This window comes from Toxotes jaculatrix, chromosome 8 (genome assembly GCF_017976425.1).
Source record: "Toxotes jaculatrix isolate fToxJac2 chromosome 8, fToxJac2.pri, whole genome shotgun sequence".
NCBI lineage: Eukaryota > Metazoa > Chordata > Actinopteri > Toxotidae > Toxotes > Toxotes jaculatrix.
In genome coordinates this window covers 11,478,723-11,493,390 of record NC_054401.1, presented here as the reverse complement: position 1 = coordinate 11,493,390, position 14,668 = coordinate 11,478,723, and the positions used below count along the sequence as shown (strand labels likewise).

General features: G+C 41.5%; 1 protein-coding gene across 1 annotated transcript in view; it reads left to right on the top strand.

Annotated features, from left to right (window-relative positions):
- Positions 1-14,462, top strand: part of efna3b (ephrin-A3b) — a 50,696-nt gene extending 36,234 nt beyond the window's left edge. The window contains exons 2-5 of the mRNA XM_041044827.1: positions 6,486-6,778; positions 7,830-7,895; positions 8,994-9,071; positions 14,344-14,462. Coding sequence (XP_040900761.1) covers positions 6,486-6,778; positions 7,830-7,895; positions 8,994-9,071; positions 14,344-14,462 — 556 coding nt within the window. The remainder of the gene's footprint in view (positions 1-6,485; positions 6,779-7,829; positions 7,896-8,993; positions 9,072-14,343) is intronic.
- The last annotated feature ends 206 nt before the right edge of the window (positions 14,463-14,668 follow it).

Below are 14,668 nucleotides of genomic sequence, written 5' to 3'. Positions count from 1 at the left end.
GAATATATAACCTACTCAACCACTATACCCCATCAGCCCCCCCCCCCCCCCCCCCCCCAACAAACACACACAGACACACACAGACGCACACACCCACACCTAGAGGCATAGACACAAACACACGTGCATGTTTCTCCTGTAGTCCAGGGGTATTTGATGGAGGGCGACTGAGAGGACAAGAACAAAAAAAGACAGAAGCTGTGAACAGAGAAGGGTGCTACTCTTGTTCACCAGCAGTCACGCCAATCAAAATCATCAGTGTCAACCTGTATTGAATTAGATGGCATCACTAAGGGGCATGTATACACAAGAGCCCTTTTTTAACTCTTGTCTGCTTGGTTTCTCTCTGGCAAACTTAGAAAGAGCTTAAGAGAGAACAAGAACAAATGGAGGCAAGGAGACAAAAAGAGAGGGAGAGAAAGAAAGAAAGAAAGTCAGAGCAGGGGGAGTAGGATGAGGAGGATACAGTAGGAAGGACTCCTGTCTGTATTTGATGAGGGGCCTCACTGATGCTACAGATCTCTGGGAGTCTCCATTCAGCGGGGGAGCCATTCAATTATAACTTCCCTCTCTGTTGGCTGATTGGAGTCCTCCCGCAACAATGTTAGCATCTCTGTACCGAACTGAGACGGGATTAAGAATTCTGGCCTCAGGAGGCAGAGTGGCTTTTAAATCCTGATTGGCAATCATTTGTAACACTGCTGGACAAGTTTTAATCCAGCCCAACCTTGTGCCCATCAGAAGTGTCTCCTTTGATTTCTTTAACCTTGATTTATCTTGGCGTGCATGTTTTTTTGGCAGTCCGCTGATGCTCACACAGTTACTAACACTTACACCCTTGCGACCCAATCAGCCACCCGTGGTCTTCTGCTTTTGATCACTGAGTACTTAGTAGTTTGAAAGAACATAAAAACTTGGACACCTAAATTATCCACGTGTCCACATGTGCCCTGTTTATCAAGTCATCAGATGCTCCATGATAACGTTTCACTGTGTCAAGCGAAAGTGACAGCTGGCAGCTAGCATCATCTCTCCTGAGAAAGAAATTCAGAAGCTGATGCATCAGTTCAGCAAAATGGTCTCTTTTTTCAAGTTATAAGGATTTCTAATCAAATCACCGTCTCGTTTTAATGAATTAAACTCTTTGAGATAACACACACACATAACCACTAATGTCGAAAAGACATTTTTTAGACAGCATGTGGGTATTTTCTATTTTTGTTCTAACTGTGCTCCCGATGCACCTGCTTGCATTTAGGGGATTTTTTTCAACTGTTTGACAAAATTGGAAATTAAAAAACTGTGTTAAACGAGAAGCTAGCACTTTTTCGTTTTGCTCTTTGTGTCTTTGTTTTTGATGGTACCAGAGTGCAAAAGCTAAAAATTGCATTGCTGTGTAGGTGATGAACTCACTGTTGCTCATTGGAAATAGCTGTAAAAATAAAACTTGACTTCCTCAATAATCAAAAAAATCTAGCGCTTTTTCACTGCTGACATTTTGACTTGTCATAGTAGAAAAGACACGAATAACATCACCAATGGCTTTGATCTATTCAAGTGTCCCAGTAAGATATGACAGTGTGACAGTGAGCCAGCACACAGCAGCTAAATGGCATTCAGCCATCATTCATTTTATTATTTACACTTGTTCTTTTCTTACTAAAAAGGCCTATTAATAAAACTCAGTGAAACCACCGGATATGTAATAAAACAATTAACAGCTATTTATTAGTAAAAGTTCAAACTTATCATTTAGGCTTAAAGTGGTTACTCTGGACCTTGGGGTGCTGAGCTTCCCCGAGTCTCCCTCTTTGGCTGATTGTTGCTTTGTGCTTCCTTATGCCTTTTCCCCTGGTTTCCATGGCAATTTGCAAGGTCACTGATGAGATTATTTTATAATTTTGCTATAAAGGGACAGCGTTCTTCTGCATCTGCTGACCTGTCAGGACAAGAGCGTTTAATAAGCCATGTGCAAAATGTGCCTTAATAAGTAACATTTCCCACCTGAGAATATTTTGCAAGAGGTGAGCTTTCACGCCTGCCCTCGACAAATCTGATATAGAAAATTCACGCTTAGAAAATTAATTCTTTTACTTACTTATTTATGTATTTATTTTTACAAACTGATGGCACTGCGCAATATTGGATATAGGTCTGGACACACAAAAATAATTGTCCACAATAAAGAGATATATTGAACAATGTGGTCTTTGCTCAAAAACATGGTACGTTTTCAGTGTAACACCATACCATGAGAGCAAAACGGAGTGATTGCCGTTGCTGTCAAAATGTTTTATTTATAGGCTCCTCCATCAGGCCAGGCAGATAATAGTCAGGCAGGGGGTAACTGAGTTGCATTATGTTGCATACAAGTGATTTATATAAGCAACATACTCACTCTCTCTCTCTCTCTCTCTCTCTCTCTCTCTCTCTGTCACTCTCTCACTCTCTGATGTGATTTTACAGTAGTGACATTGATCCAGGCCCACTTTGATCTTGCTCTTAGCTGTTGCTTCTTCTCGCCCCCTTACGCTATCACCCTCTGCTCCCTGGTGGCCAGACTCTGCAGCTTTTAACCCCAACTGCCTCTCGTCTCATCCTATAAATCCTCCCATCTTTCTCTCCATCTTTCGATCTCTCCATCCCTCTGGTAAGTGTTCCTCTGCTCTTGGAAGCCGTTGCTCAGCTCCTCAGAGTTGTATTGCTAATGAAACGTCCTGCTCCCATCTCTCAGCTCTCGCTGCCATCAGCTTCAGCTAGTCCGGTATCACTTATGAGGGAGGAAATTAGTGGTGATCCAACACAAAAGGAAAGGGAGGCATCAGGCGAGAGGAGAAGACAGAAACACATCATGACATCTCATAAGCTACTCCACCATTGTGTCTCTCCATCTCTCTTTATTTTGAGTTTTCTGGGAGTATTACTGTCCAATAAACTCAATCATGAAGGGGAATAAAAAAAGCCTCCAGAATAAGACTTTTCTCAGTCAGAATGGATTTTCACTCACAAAACCAGTATTCAGAATTAAAATATTTATTGCATTCTCTTTGGTCTTAAAGCAGCAGACTGAAGGAATAATGTGATAGTGACAGTATGGAGCTGTCACATCAGCGCTGCAGAAAAGAAAGGGGCACATTCCCAACAGAGAGTTTATATCCGGCTTCTTTGCTTAAATGATGAACATAAACACTTTAAAGTTAAGTCACAGTGCGCTCAGTTAAAAGAGCTTATAAATAATCTGAAATGTTCCTTTTATTGTGTTGCTTTAATTGATAGAGCAGATTAATTTATATACACCATTTTGGAATAAAAATATTAGTAGTAAAATTATATTAAAAATTATATTAATAAAACCCCAAACCCTGCTATGAAATACAATGCAATCTCTTCATTGAATCTAGTACATTTGTTGTTGACTGTATTTTCTGGTACATTTTGTGACTGTGGTGTTGTTGAGTTGAATGGCATAAAATATATATATATATATATTTTTTTTAAACTTACTGACATATGCAGGAGCTAAAATTTTAGAAACACTTTGTCAGATTATGCAGAACCAGCCAAACAAAAACAAAAACAGCCTCAAAATTACAGCAAAGTTGATTCGACACCTCTCTGACACATTGACAGCAACTTTCTAAATTTACAGTATAAACAAAGATCGGTCTCACTTTTTCTTTTGCTTCGTCTAGTTGTCACTTATACTGAGACCTAGACTCTGACTTATTCAGATATCTAATAGTAAGGCTCTCTTCCTTTTTCAGTATGAATTTGTGTATCTCACTGTGTGAAACTGACTGGGGGTCATTTTTCAATCTATCTATGCAATTTTAAAGTGAAACTACACATTATTCTTAAATATCTAAGCGAATATATCAAAGTTTAAAGTAGTTGGTACTAAACTGTTGCATTGGATTACATTATATTGTACAGAGTCTTCTCACAGTACATGTAGCGGGTGACAAATGCAGAACTTGGCCAACTGGTTGACCGATGAAAATCATGACTTGTAATACAAAACCTCACTTACAGCCAGAGCCATAGTTTATAGCCAGTTTATGCAAGTGTAAGGCAAAAAGTTTTTGTGGGCCAGACAATGTCATGTGACCAACACCACTGTGGCCACTACGCTAAAATAGCAGCCCAGCCCAGTGCCGGTCCTGATGGCTTGTCCCAAACACAGATTTATTTTAGCTTCTGCCCCTGTGTACCTGTACAAAGTCCTGTACATGGTTTAATGCAAAGTTGTTGATGCAACTTTGGGGCAATTAAGGAGAATTTTGTTTGATGCAACTTTCTGCTTATGCGAAATCATTGTCACGTACAAATGAGGCTACAGAGGTATGATTAAATATAATAGTTTTACTCACTTGAAATTGGCCGCATCTGATTTTCTGATTATCTGGAGCAGCCTGGAACATATTGTGATCGCAGACAGATTATTGTAACATTAAATGTTCCTGATGCCACTTTTACATGATAGTGGATTTAATTTTAAGTCCCATTTTTGGATAATCATCCCTTTTTGTGCTTTGTGTTTATTTGTGTGTGTGAATTTATGTCAGAGACGCATCCCTTTAATAGGTCACACTATCAGATATAAAAGGTTGGCAGATTAAGGTGATATGCTTTGATGTCACACACAGAAATGCTTGTTCACGAACACAAACCAAAGCAGGTGCACGTGCACACACAGACATACAAAGAGACACACATACACAGTGGGAATCCTAAAGCCAGCTTTTATCTTTGAGAAGTGATTTGCTTTCAGATTACTCAAGATGCTCCGAGCTGCCCTCCCCCTCATTTTTCCTCTCTTTCTTTTCTCCCATTATCCCTTCATCTCGGGGAACGTGCGTTTCTTTGGTAGCGTAAAACTCTCCAACGGCCTCTCTGTTTTTTCTGTCTGCTCCATTCTGGCTCTCACTGCTCTTTTACTCAATTTGCATTCACGCCTCCCTGGTGGAACCAAACTCATCCCTCACCCATGTTCTTCCTTTCTCGCTCTCCACATCTCTCTCTCTCTTTTTTGCATTCACTATAAATATAGTTCCCTTGAAGCATTTTATGCTTTTTTTTCTACCACTAATACCACAAGAAGTAAATCTCCACTTCAGGCTAGTAAATGATGTAATGAGAGGAGAGGATAGGAGAGGAGGAGGAAGAGAGGGAAAAGGATGTCGAACAATTAATCTTCCGATCATGTTGCTCTGAAAGAAAGGGAAGAGAGAGAAGGAGAGCAGGGAGAAAAAGACAAATTCAGGAAGGACTGGAAGAGAGCGGTAAGAAATGATGGAGAGAGGGAGACATCAGGAACAGTGTTTCGATCTTCATTTAATAATTGAATAATAATCTCCCTGGAGACATGACCTAGAACTGGCAAAGAGGGAGAGAGGAAGCATCAGGCTGAGGATGACACACTGCTGCCCCCTTGTGATCTTATGGTGCCACCACTAGAACATCTGTCTCTGTGTGTGTGTGTGTGTGTGTGTGTGTGTGTGCACTTGCACATGCTCATCGACGTGTGTATGATTTACAACTGCAACCTGTCTCTGTCACACATATATGGGCCCGTGTCTGTGATGGGGAGAAAAAGAGGGCTTTTGGATGTCAGGAAAGAATCTATTTCACTTTGTCACACAAACTACACACACATATACACACACTCACACGCACACACATACACTCCCAGACACAGAATCAGACCTTATCTTCCTGTCAAGCCGAATCTTTTTTAGGGTTGACGCTGATATATGAGCTTTGGGGGGGGGGGGGGGGGGGGGGGGACGTGGCCAGGACGTTGACGGCTGACGTGAGTGCAACGTTGCGCTCAGGTTGATGTACGAGCACTGGGGTTAGGGGACAACGCTACGCTGACACCAGGAGAAGGAGCTTTGGCCCTGGGGCCTTGAGTCCATACTGAAGAGTCAGCTCCGCATTCTCTGCATGCAGCAGCCCTGCAGCCACAAATACACACACCCACACACAAATACACACACTCACCTGCTTTGAGTTATTAATAACTCGATAACTCTCAAACAAAGATCTGTTAGACCCCGGGTGGACATTCAAGAGGAAAGCATCCGAAACACAACATACCACGCAACAATCTGACATGTTAGGTTTTCTTCGCAGTGATATATGTGACAGCGAGTGTTGTGTTACTCCAAAAAGCATGTGCGTGTCTAAAAGGGTTGCACGCATGATTGGAATTAGTGCCACTAAATAGCATTCATAATATATGTGGAACTTGATCCAAGTTTTGTAATAGCATTGTTTTTAAATACACTATAAAAACATAAGGATACTGTTCATTGTCACATTTGTGGTGCTGTGTTACACATGCCTGTTTGAGATGATATTTTTAATGTCGACATCAAAGCCCTCTGATTTATGATACAGAGGAAAAGTTAATGCGATATGGCGAATGATGTTTTGTGTACTTTGTAATTACATTAATTCTGGCCATCTCTGTGTGTTTCCAGTCTGCGCAGGGAGGGTTACACAATGCAGGTGAACGTCAATGACTACCTTGACATCTACTGCCCTCATTACAATGACAGCCAGCGCATGGTTGGCACCGGAGAGCAGTACGTCCTCTACATGGTCAGTTACCGTGGTTACAGGAACTGCGACCCCCAGCTGGGCTTCAAGAGGTGGGAGTGTAACCGGCCCCATGCCCCTCACGCGCCCATCAAGTTCTCGGAGAAGTTCCAGCGCTACAGCGCCTTCTCGTTGGGCTACGAGTTCCACGTTGGACAGGAGTACTACTACATCTGTGAGTGAAATCAAACCATTAACCAATATCATGTCAGTATATATTTCAATATGTTAAGTGGATTTGATGAATACTCAGTTCAAATTAGCCAAAGTCTGTCTTCAGGTAATTTCTGGATAACAAGTTGCTACTTCACATCATATCATCCTGCAGTCAGACAGACTCATTCATTTTGTTGATTGCTAATTGAATTAATTCACAACACCCTGTGCCAATAAGACACTGTATAAATAATGAACTTTTAGCTTGTCGCAAAATAATTTATAAACAAATATTTCAGGCCAAAGATAAATGTCTCTTGCATTAAATGGCTGTATAGTGAGTGCTGTGCTCATTTAACCTATATTACTATGTAAAAATATTTTCAGCTCATTATGAAACTGTGGTGGGCCGCCACAGTCTAGGTAATTAATGGAAAACACTGTGACATCGGGAGACCGATATACCAGTCTGTATTAGCTTATTGTACATATATATCGATATAAGTGTATACTCTGGCTGATAAATAACAAAAAATTGCAATATAGAAATGCAAAAATAAGCCTGAGGTAATTTAGAAAGAGTGTAACCATCGCGTAGTCACTCTGATATGTTGTTCTTTCAACTGTAAAATGTCCCGCTTTGTATTTATTTATTTGATCACAAAATAAAGAATAAAAAAACAAGATTATTGTCTAATAGATTGGATTTTTAATCTCCATAGCAGCGCAACCAGCATCACCTTGAAAATTAAGAATTGCTGTGGCCCCGTGTCCCTCAGGGATGGAGACAAAGGAGTCATCTAAACATTTTTGAACATTAAACATTTTCAGTGCTTTAAATTATCCATATCCACAGCATTTAGTGAACTGCAGTTAAAGCACTTGTAAGCTTACAACAATCACCCTTTTTGGTGAGTGCTAACTGTCGCCATGGTTACAGGTGTTGTTACAGGTATGAAGTGGAAGTGTTTGGGCAGACCGCATTGTGCCCAACTCTGAATACAAGCTGTATAAGCAGAGGAATACAGGCTAGCATGATGTTGATGAATTGTAAATTTTATGTTTTACAGCCACACCCACCCATCACCATGGACGCAGCTGTCTGAGATTACGAGTGTATGTCTGCTGCTCCACAGGTAAGTCTCTCACTTTCCGTGTGTGTGTGTGTGAGTGACCTGTAATGCAATGCTTGGACCTGTTTGCAGACTGTACCTGCATCCATCTGGCGTGGCAGCCGCCGGGCTCCTACGAACCCACTCACACACACTTATTGCTCACACACCGGCTGCATACAGATGCATGTACAAACTAAATACAGTCTAAAAGAGGCAGAGCTATTAATACTCCTGCTGAGTTCCCCCTGCAGCATTTTCACTCACAGCACAGAACCCCCTTGCTCCTCTTATTCGTTCCTTCTCTCTCTCTCGCTCTTTTTCTCTCACGTCTCTCTCCCTCTCTCTCCCCCATAACAGCAGAAAGGAGCCCCAGCTTCGTTCCAGCTTTGAAGGCCCTCATCCCGCCGCCTCCTTCCTCTCCTTCCCTCTCGTCTACCCCCTCTTTCCTCTCCTTCCACCCCTCCTCCCTCGCTCCCTGTCAGAATCCATTTATTGCTGTGTGCGGTCAGTGGGTGGCTATGTATATGTAGTGTTAACCTCTCTCACTCGCGCTCCTGCCATCCTTCAATCTCTCGACCCTCTCTCACTCACTTACACACACAGACACAGTCACACTCATATACACACAGACTTTGATCCCTGGCCTGTCCGGTCCTTTTAACTTCCACAGCTCTGTAGTATTAACCTCTCCTCCCTCTTTCACCCCCACCCCCCGACCCCATCGCTCTCCATCCCTTTTCACACACTGCCTCTCTTCAGTTTGATCTGCCTCCCCTCACCTCCCCTCTTCTCTTTCTCTCCCTCTCCTTCTCTCTCACTTGCTTACTCATTCTCTCTCCCCCTCTCTCTCTCTCAGGGCTGCTGGTGATGTTATGGCTTGTCAGTCTGTCTGCTCCGGGGGATTTTTTAACCCCTACACCCTTGCCTTGCCTCTCTTTTGAACGTTTCTCTCAAGATGTCAAGTTAGATGTAATTAAAATCCTTCGGGTTGGAGCAATGGTTTAACCCCTGCTCCCTCACTCTCCCCCTACCTCTTTTTCTGTCTCACTCGATTTCTTCTCTCTCTCTCTCTCTCTCTCTCTCTCTCTCTCTCTCTCTCTCTCTCTCTCTCTCTTTCAGCCTCTGACGTGGATGATGAGCCAGAGCCTACAGAACCAGACTACACGCTTAGACCAGGCCTAAAAATTGACGATATTGGTGAGTCATGCACACACTCACACGCACGCACACTTAAACGCATACACACATGTTGAGTTAGCGTGGAACACATCTATCTGGCCGGTCTGGATTCACAAAAACAAACACAGACTTGTGCTTGTCATTCAGATCACATCAGTCTCAGATCTGAAAATCATATGATTCACACTTTTTAATTCTGCCATATTGAAATTAAAGTTGTTTCATAGACACAGACTTTAAAAGGTAAATTATATGTTTGTATTTTTACCCAAATATAAAGTCTATGATTGATTTGATTGACAGTTCATTCCTTTCAGATTGCATCTGGCCCCAACAATCTGCACCAGTCACATAGAACAGCCTTCATCTAGCCTGACAGGCAGAAACCAGGGTTTAAAAAGTCCCTAAAGTGCTTTGTACAGCTCTGTTGGTTCATTTTAGCTATGCTAACATATCCACATTTTTTATCAACCTAAAGCTTCTAGATAAAAGAGTTTACTGAGTCATTGCAACTCAAACTTGACAATAAGAAAAATGTAGAATATCCCTAGCCTTATCATTTACATACTGACAACAGATTGGTCAATAACGTGTGGTGGCAGAGCATCCACTTCATCGACCACACAGCATTGAAAGTGGCCAACCAAACTGAAATGTGCCGTTTTCAAAAGAAACCTCCAGCACAGCTTAACTTCACAGCACCAGCTGGCTTGGCAAGCTGCTGATCCTGCTAAACAACTACATGCATATTCATTTCACACTCACTGTTTTCACCCGGATAAGCAAAGAACACAGAGTTTCATGGTTATTTACCACAAAATATATCAAAATTCATTCAGAAAAGGAAAGGCTTGCATGGATTTCCTGTAGTTAACTTCAAGATCTTGGCAAGTGCTTGCCGTTTGTCCTTATGCTCTCGTCTAGTTTGCACGATTGGTGCGATCATGGGAATCATGGGAATCCTTCTAAATCTGTGAGTGCTGGAACTGTATGAAATCTGGCAACGATTTAAGGGAGAAGCTGAACAGTAAATCAAAAAGTGACAGACTTTAGGATAATCTCTCAGATCATCATATGGTTGCTTGTCAGTGTTATATCAACAGCAGTGCAGCAGCACAAGCTAGCATAGCTAGCTTGGCCCAGGTATCTGCCACCCATTACACAACCAGACGTGGTTATCAATCAACATTCTGTCTAGCTTTCACACTCTTTTCCAAGATGGCTTGTAAATTATGCTGCTGCGTTGTTGTTAATATGTGCGCATGTGCACGCCTGAATGTATGTGCTTGTGCAATAAATCAGTCTGATCTCATAACTGTCATAAGAAAACTCATCACTGGCAGCAGGCGAATGGCTGCAGGTCATATGAGTTTGTTGAGGTACCTCTCCCTCACTTTCTTTTCCTTCCCTCCATCGTTCTTTCATCTCGTTTTGCTCTCACTCCATCTTCTTTCTTCGTGCCCTCCTCATCCTCCCACCCTTTAATTCCCATCCTCCACTTTTCCTCCAGAGCACAAGTAGGAATGCAGTGGAGGGGAAAGCCACTAAAACTCAGTTTATTCACCTTTTGATGTGTGAAATTGAGTTTTTCCCTCTTTTAACATATTTTTTTTTTCAAAATGAGATTCATTTTAGAGTTTTGTGCTATGCATTAATACTATCACAGAGATGTAAACTATATAAAAAAAGAAATAATTTTAGTTTAAATTGATATTGTATTGGTTTGTTCAGGGCTTTTTACTTTATAGTAATAACAGAATAGAGTTAGGTCACCAATACTTTTGTTTGCCATTATAGCAGTGAGCAATATAAAATCTCATCACGTATCCTTCCACCACTTGCTCCTTCCTTCCTCTCCAGCAAATACTTAGACACATAGTAAGTGCAAAAGATGCTCATCCCAGTAACATAAAAGACACACAAAATCACATGCAGTACATGACTAATTACACCGTTCACGCAAGAATATAAAGAAAGACAAAGATTATTTCCACAGAAGAATAGTTTTATTTAATGTACTTGAACAGATGAGGAGAACCGAGTATATGTAAATATTGTTAATATTTAGTGAATAACTGACACAATAGCAGAGCACAAATTACCCCAGCTCCTATGGGTCATTTTCACCTGTAGTGCTGTGTTGCCAATTAAATTAATTGGATAACCCAAGTGGTACGAGAGGAAGTGAGCAAATCAGCAGGGAGCTTTGAAATAAACTGAAAACAAAGAAGCAGTACGGTTTCCTATTCCTCTACCTCGTTCTCAGTCCTCCTGACTGCCGATTAGACTCATCACATCATAGTTTTAATTACCGTTATTCAAAGTTCACTTCAGCACATTCATACAAACACAAGTCAACGCACAAACTGCTCAGCTCAAATCTGCCTGATTACCATGTCTGAAAATGTTTAACTAAGCTGAATGTTGCAGGCTCATGTTGTAAACCACCCGTCTCTCCCCTTCACTGCTCGCAGTTTATTTCCTGGGTGCTGCCCCTTTCAATCAGTGTCTACAGCTCAACAGTGGCTCCCTCCTGAATACGGCCTCTAGTATTAGATTTCATTTAGATCTCATTTACAACACAGATGGAATGGTGCTAGCAGCTCCCCATGCAGCCATGTGATTACTGATGGCTTTCAGTGGGAGGATACTCATTTACCAGCCCTGTTGGCTCAGGTTACCGCATCTGACGATCAGGTCCGGCCATTAATGGAGAAATCAGAAGCTTTTTTCTTTAATGGGGTTTATCGTAGCAATTACCTCTCCTTCAAGCGATAGTGTGTTTGCGGTACTTTTGCCAGCAACATCAGGTTGGATATCAGTGGCAGAGAACAAGCTCAAGCTGTTAAGAAGTGTTATTTCTGGTTTTTAACATTTGTAGAAACCAGTTGTTATATATATTTTTTTAATTCAGTCAGTTAAAAAAAATTGCATATAAACTCCTGTGAATCATATGTGTTGTTAAATGTATACTTTATAAACTAAATTTTGTATTTTGTCTTGCAGTATTATGACCATGCAGATTGCATACATTATACATATACTGCACACATTATACATATATTGCACATGCTCAGAATCTGATACCACCTGCTAATAGAAGCTGCTACATCACTTTATAAGGAAAATTTAAATCTGTCAGTGGTAACTGCTTTTTATATTTTTATTTTTTGTATTGTTCACAGATAAATCTCTCTGAAATGAGTTCTCTACCTCATGTTTATCGGGGATTTAACAATACATCACTTAGCACCATATTTCATAATAGAAAAATGGGGCGATGTGCATCATGAGTACCATCCAAGTAGTACTTGCAGTACAATGCTTTTGTTTGTTTGCTGACAGTGGTTCTGCCAGAGGCTGTAATCAAAATTACAAACAGAAACTCTGTGAACTGTCTCAGCTGATGTTTGGAAATGTGCAGATTTTCTCAGAAATTAGGGCAGAAAAAGTGTCTTTGTTTGGACAAACAATGCTTGTCCAATCAAGTTCAGACAACTACTTCACCTCCAAAAGCAGTTTTGTATTGTCTTCTGTGGCTCTGCATGACCTTTGTTGAAAGATACAGGTGTCATTCAATCAGGGAGAGTCTAATGAAAGACGGTATCGTATCAGTTTTGAATGTTTTTATTTTAACGTGTCTATAAAGTCCAGCTAAGTGCAATACTACTTCCCTGGAATGTATAAGTATTTATTTCTATTTTATTCTATTTCTCAGGTCACCCAGTTTACATATAATGTGGTATAATAGGACATAAATCTCCCATATTCAAAATTCCAAATCAAAATTATATTACATTATTTTTTTGTATTTTAGCTTAGACAAAAAACACTAAAGTTGATGGCTACTGAAAAACAAACTCACATGTACACCCACAGTACACCACACCCAGACAGATAGTCTCATAAACACAATCAGGTACTAAGATATCTCCTTGTTCTTGTCAACATGACATGCAGATTCAGAGGCGCCTCTAGGTGTCTGAGCTTTCTAATTATCAGGCAGATGAGGTCTGTTTTTCTGCTCCAAAATGTGGCATGCACTCACACACATGCACATAGACACAGTTGTACACACGGCTTCTTTGTTCAACCTGATGTTTGGCTCAGAACATGTCAGAGGGTCATGATGTACGTCACACACACCCCCTGCACAAACACTGTGCACAAAAAAATGCACGGCAAACATTATGTGTTTAACTCTGATAGTTAGTGAAAGACAGGGGGTACGTGTAGGTGTGTAATGAGGCGATTAGCAGAGCCACTCTTCAGAACCAGTTGTGTGAGATTCCCTGCTGTCTGCTGTTTGTGTCTCCAAAATCACATTCCTCTGTCTGTCACTGCTAAAGTAATACACTGCCCTGACCCCTCAGCTGCATGCTCAGTTACAGAGCGGTCAAAGCATTTAACCTGAGCTCCACTGCTGCATAGACCTCATTAGATCGGCCAGCAGAGCATACCAGAGGAGGCCATCTCTAAAACCAGGTGTCAGCCAGCCATTACTCAGCTGTCTGACCTACAGAGCAGCTGGAATTATTCTGGAACTAGATATGGTGCTGAGTGGAAACACTGACAAAATCCCCACTTCACTTCAGTGCCATCAGACCGTAAACACAGTAGTTCCTAATCAGCATCAGCTGACTTTTGTACAGACAGAAAATTGTGCTTCTGTCTGCTCTCCAGTCTCATTAATCAAGTGACTACAGAGGGTGTGTCTGGCTGCACGTGTGTCTCATAAGTGAAGGCACGCGGCGAACTGTCTAGTGGCTTGTGTTTTTGTACATCGGCTAGACATCAATGTTCGGTGTGTAACCCGCTACAAAATACCGCAAACTATTTTTAGGACACCACCAGGTGCATGTGCAAGTAGATTGGGCTGGTGGGGGTTATAGTATATAGAGTGTGTCTGCATGTAAAGTGTGTCTGACTGGGAATGTGTCACTTTATTAGAACAATGAGAGCTCTCTGATAACAGCTGCAGTCTGCTGTGGCCCTGCTGTTGTGTTGTCTTTGTAGCGGACTGACCACATTTCAGTGGGAGTGAGACGATGTGTGCTGATAGCTGCCTTTTGTTCAGTCAGCCTGTTTCAGTGAAACAAATTTGGTTTTGTTTTAGGAACACCCGCGCTGTGTAATAAGATTACAGCACAATTAGAAGCTCAGATAAACTTATCTTATAAATTTTCCTTTCAAGGTTTTCAAGTGTAGAGAAATTCTCTGCTCGTACTGTAAGATTAAAATTAAGACATCACTCTTCCTCATTGTTTCCTCTCTGTCTCTGTATTTCCAGATGAATTTAACCCTTTTGTTCCCAAGCTGGAGAAGAGTGTCAGCGGAAGCAGCCCATCCAGGGATCGCCTTCTCCTCACCGTGACAATGCTCCTTCTGGCCGTACTCTTCATCTCCTAGCAACGGCCATCCCATCAGCGTCACCATGCCAACTAGCCTTGGGAGGGTGTACAGTATCAGTGGGTGGGAGAGAAGGGGGGGAGTCAGGAGAGGAGAGGATAGGAGAGTTAAGATACCACAAATAGAGCAGAAGGCAAGAAGAGCAAGACTTTGAAATGAGAGTTTTCAAGCATCACAGTGTGATTGCGTGTGTGTGTGCGTGTATT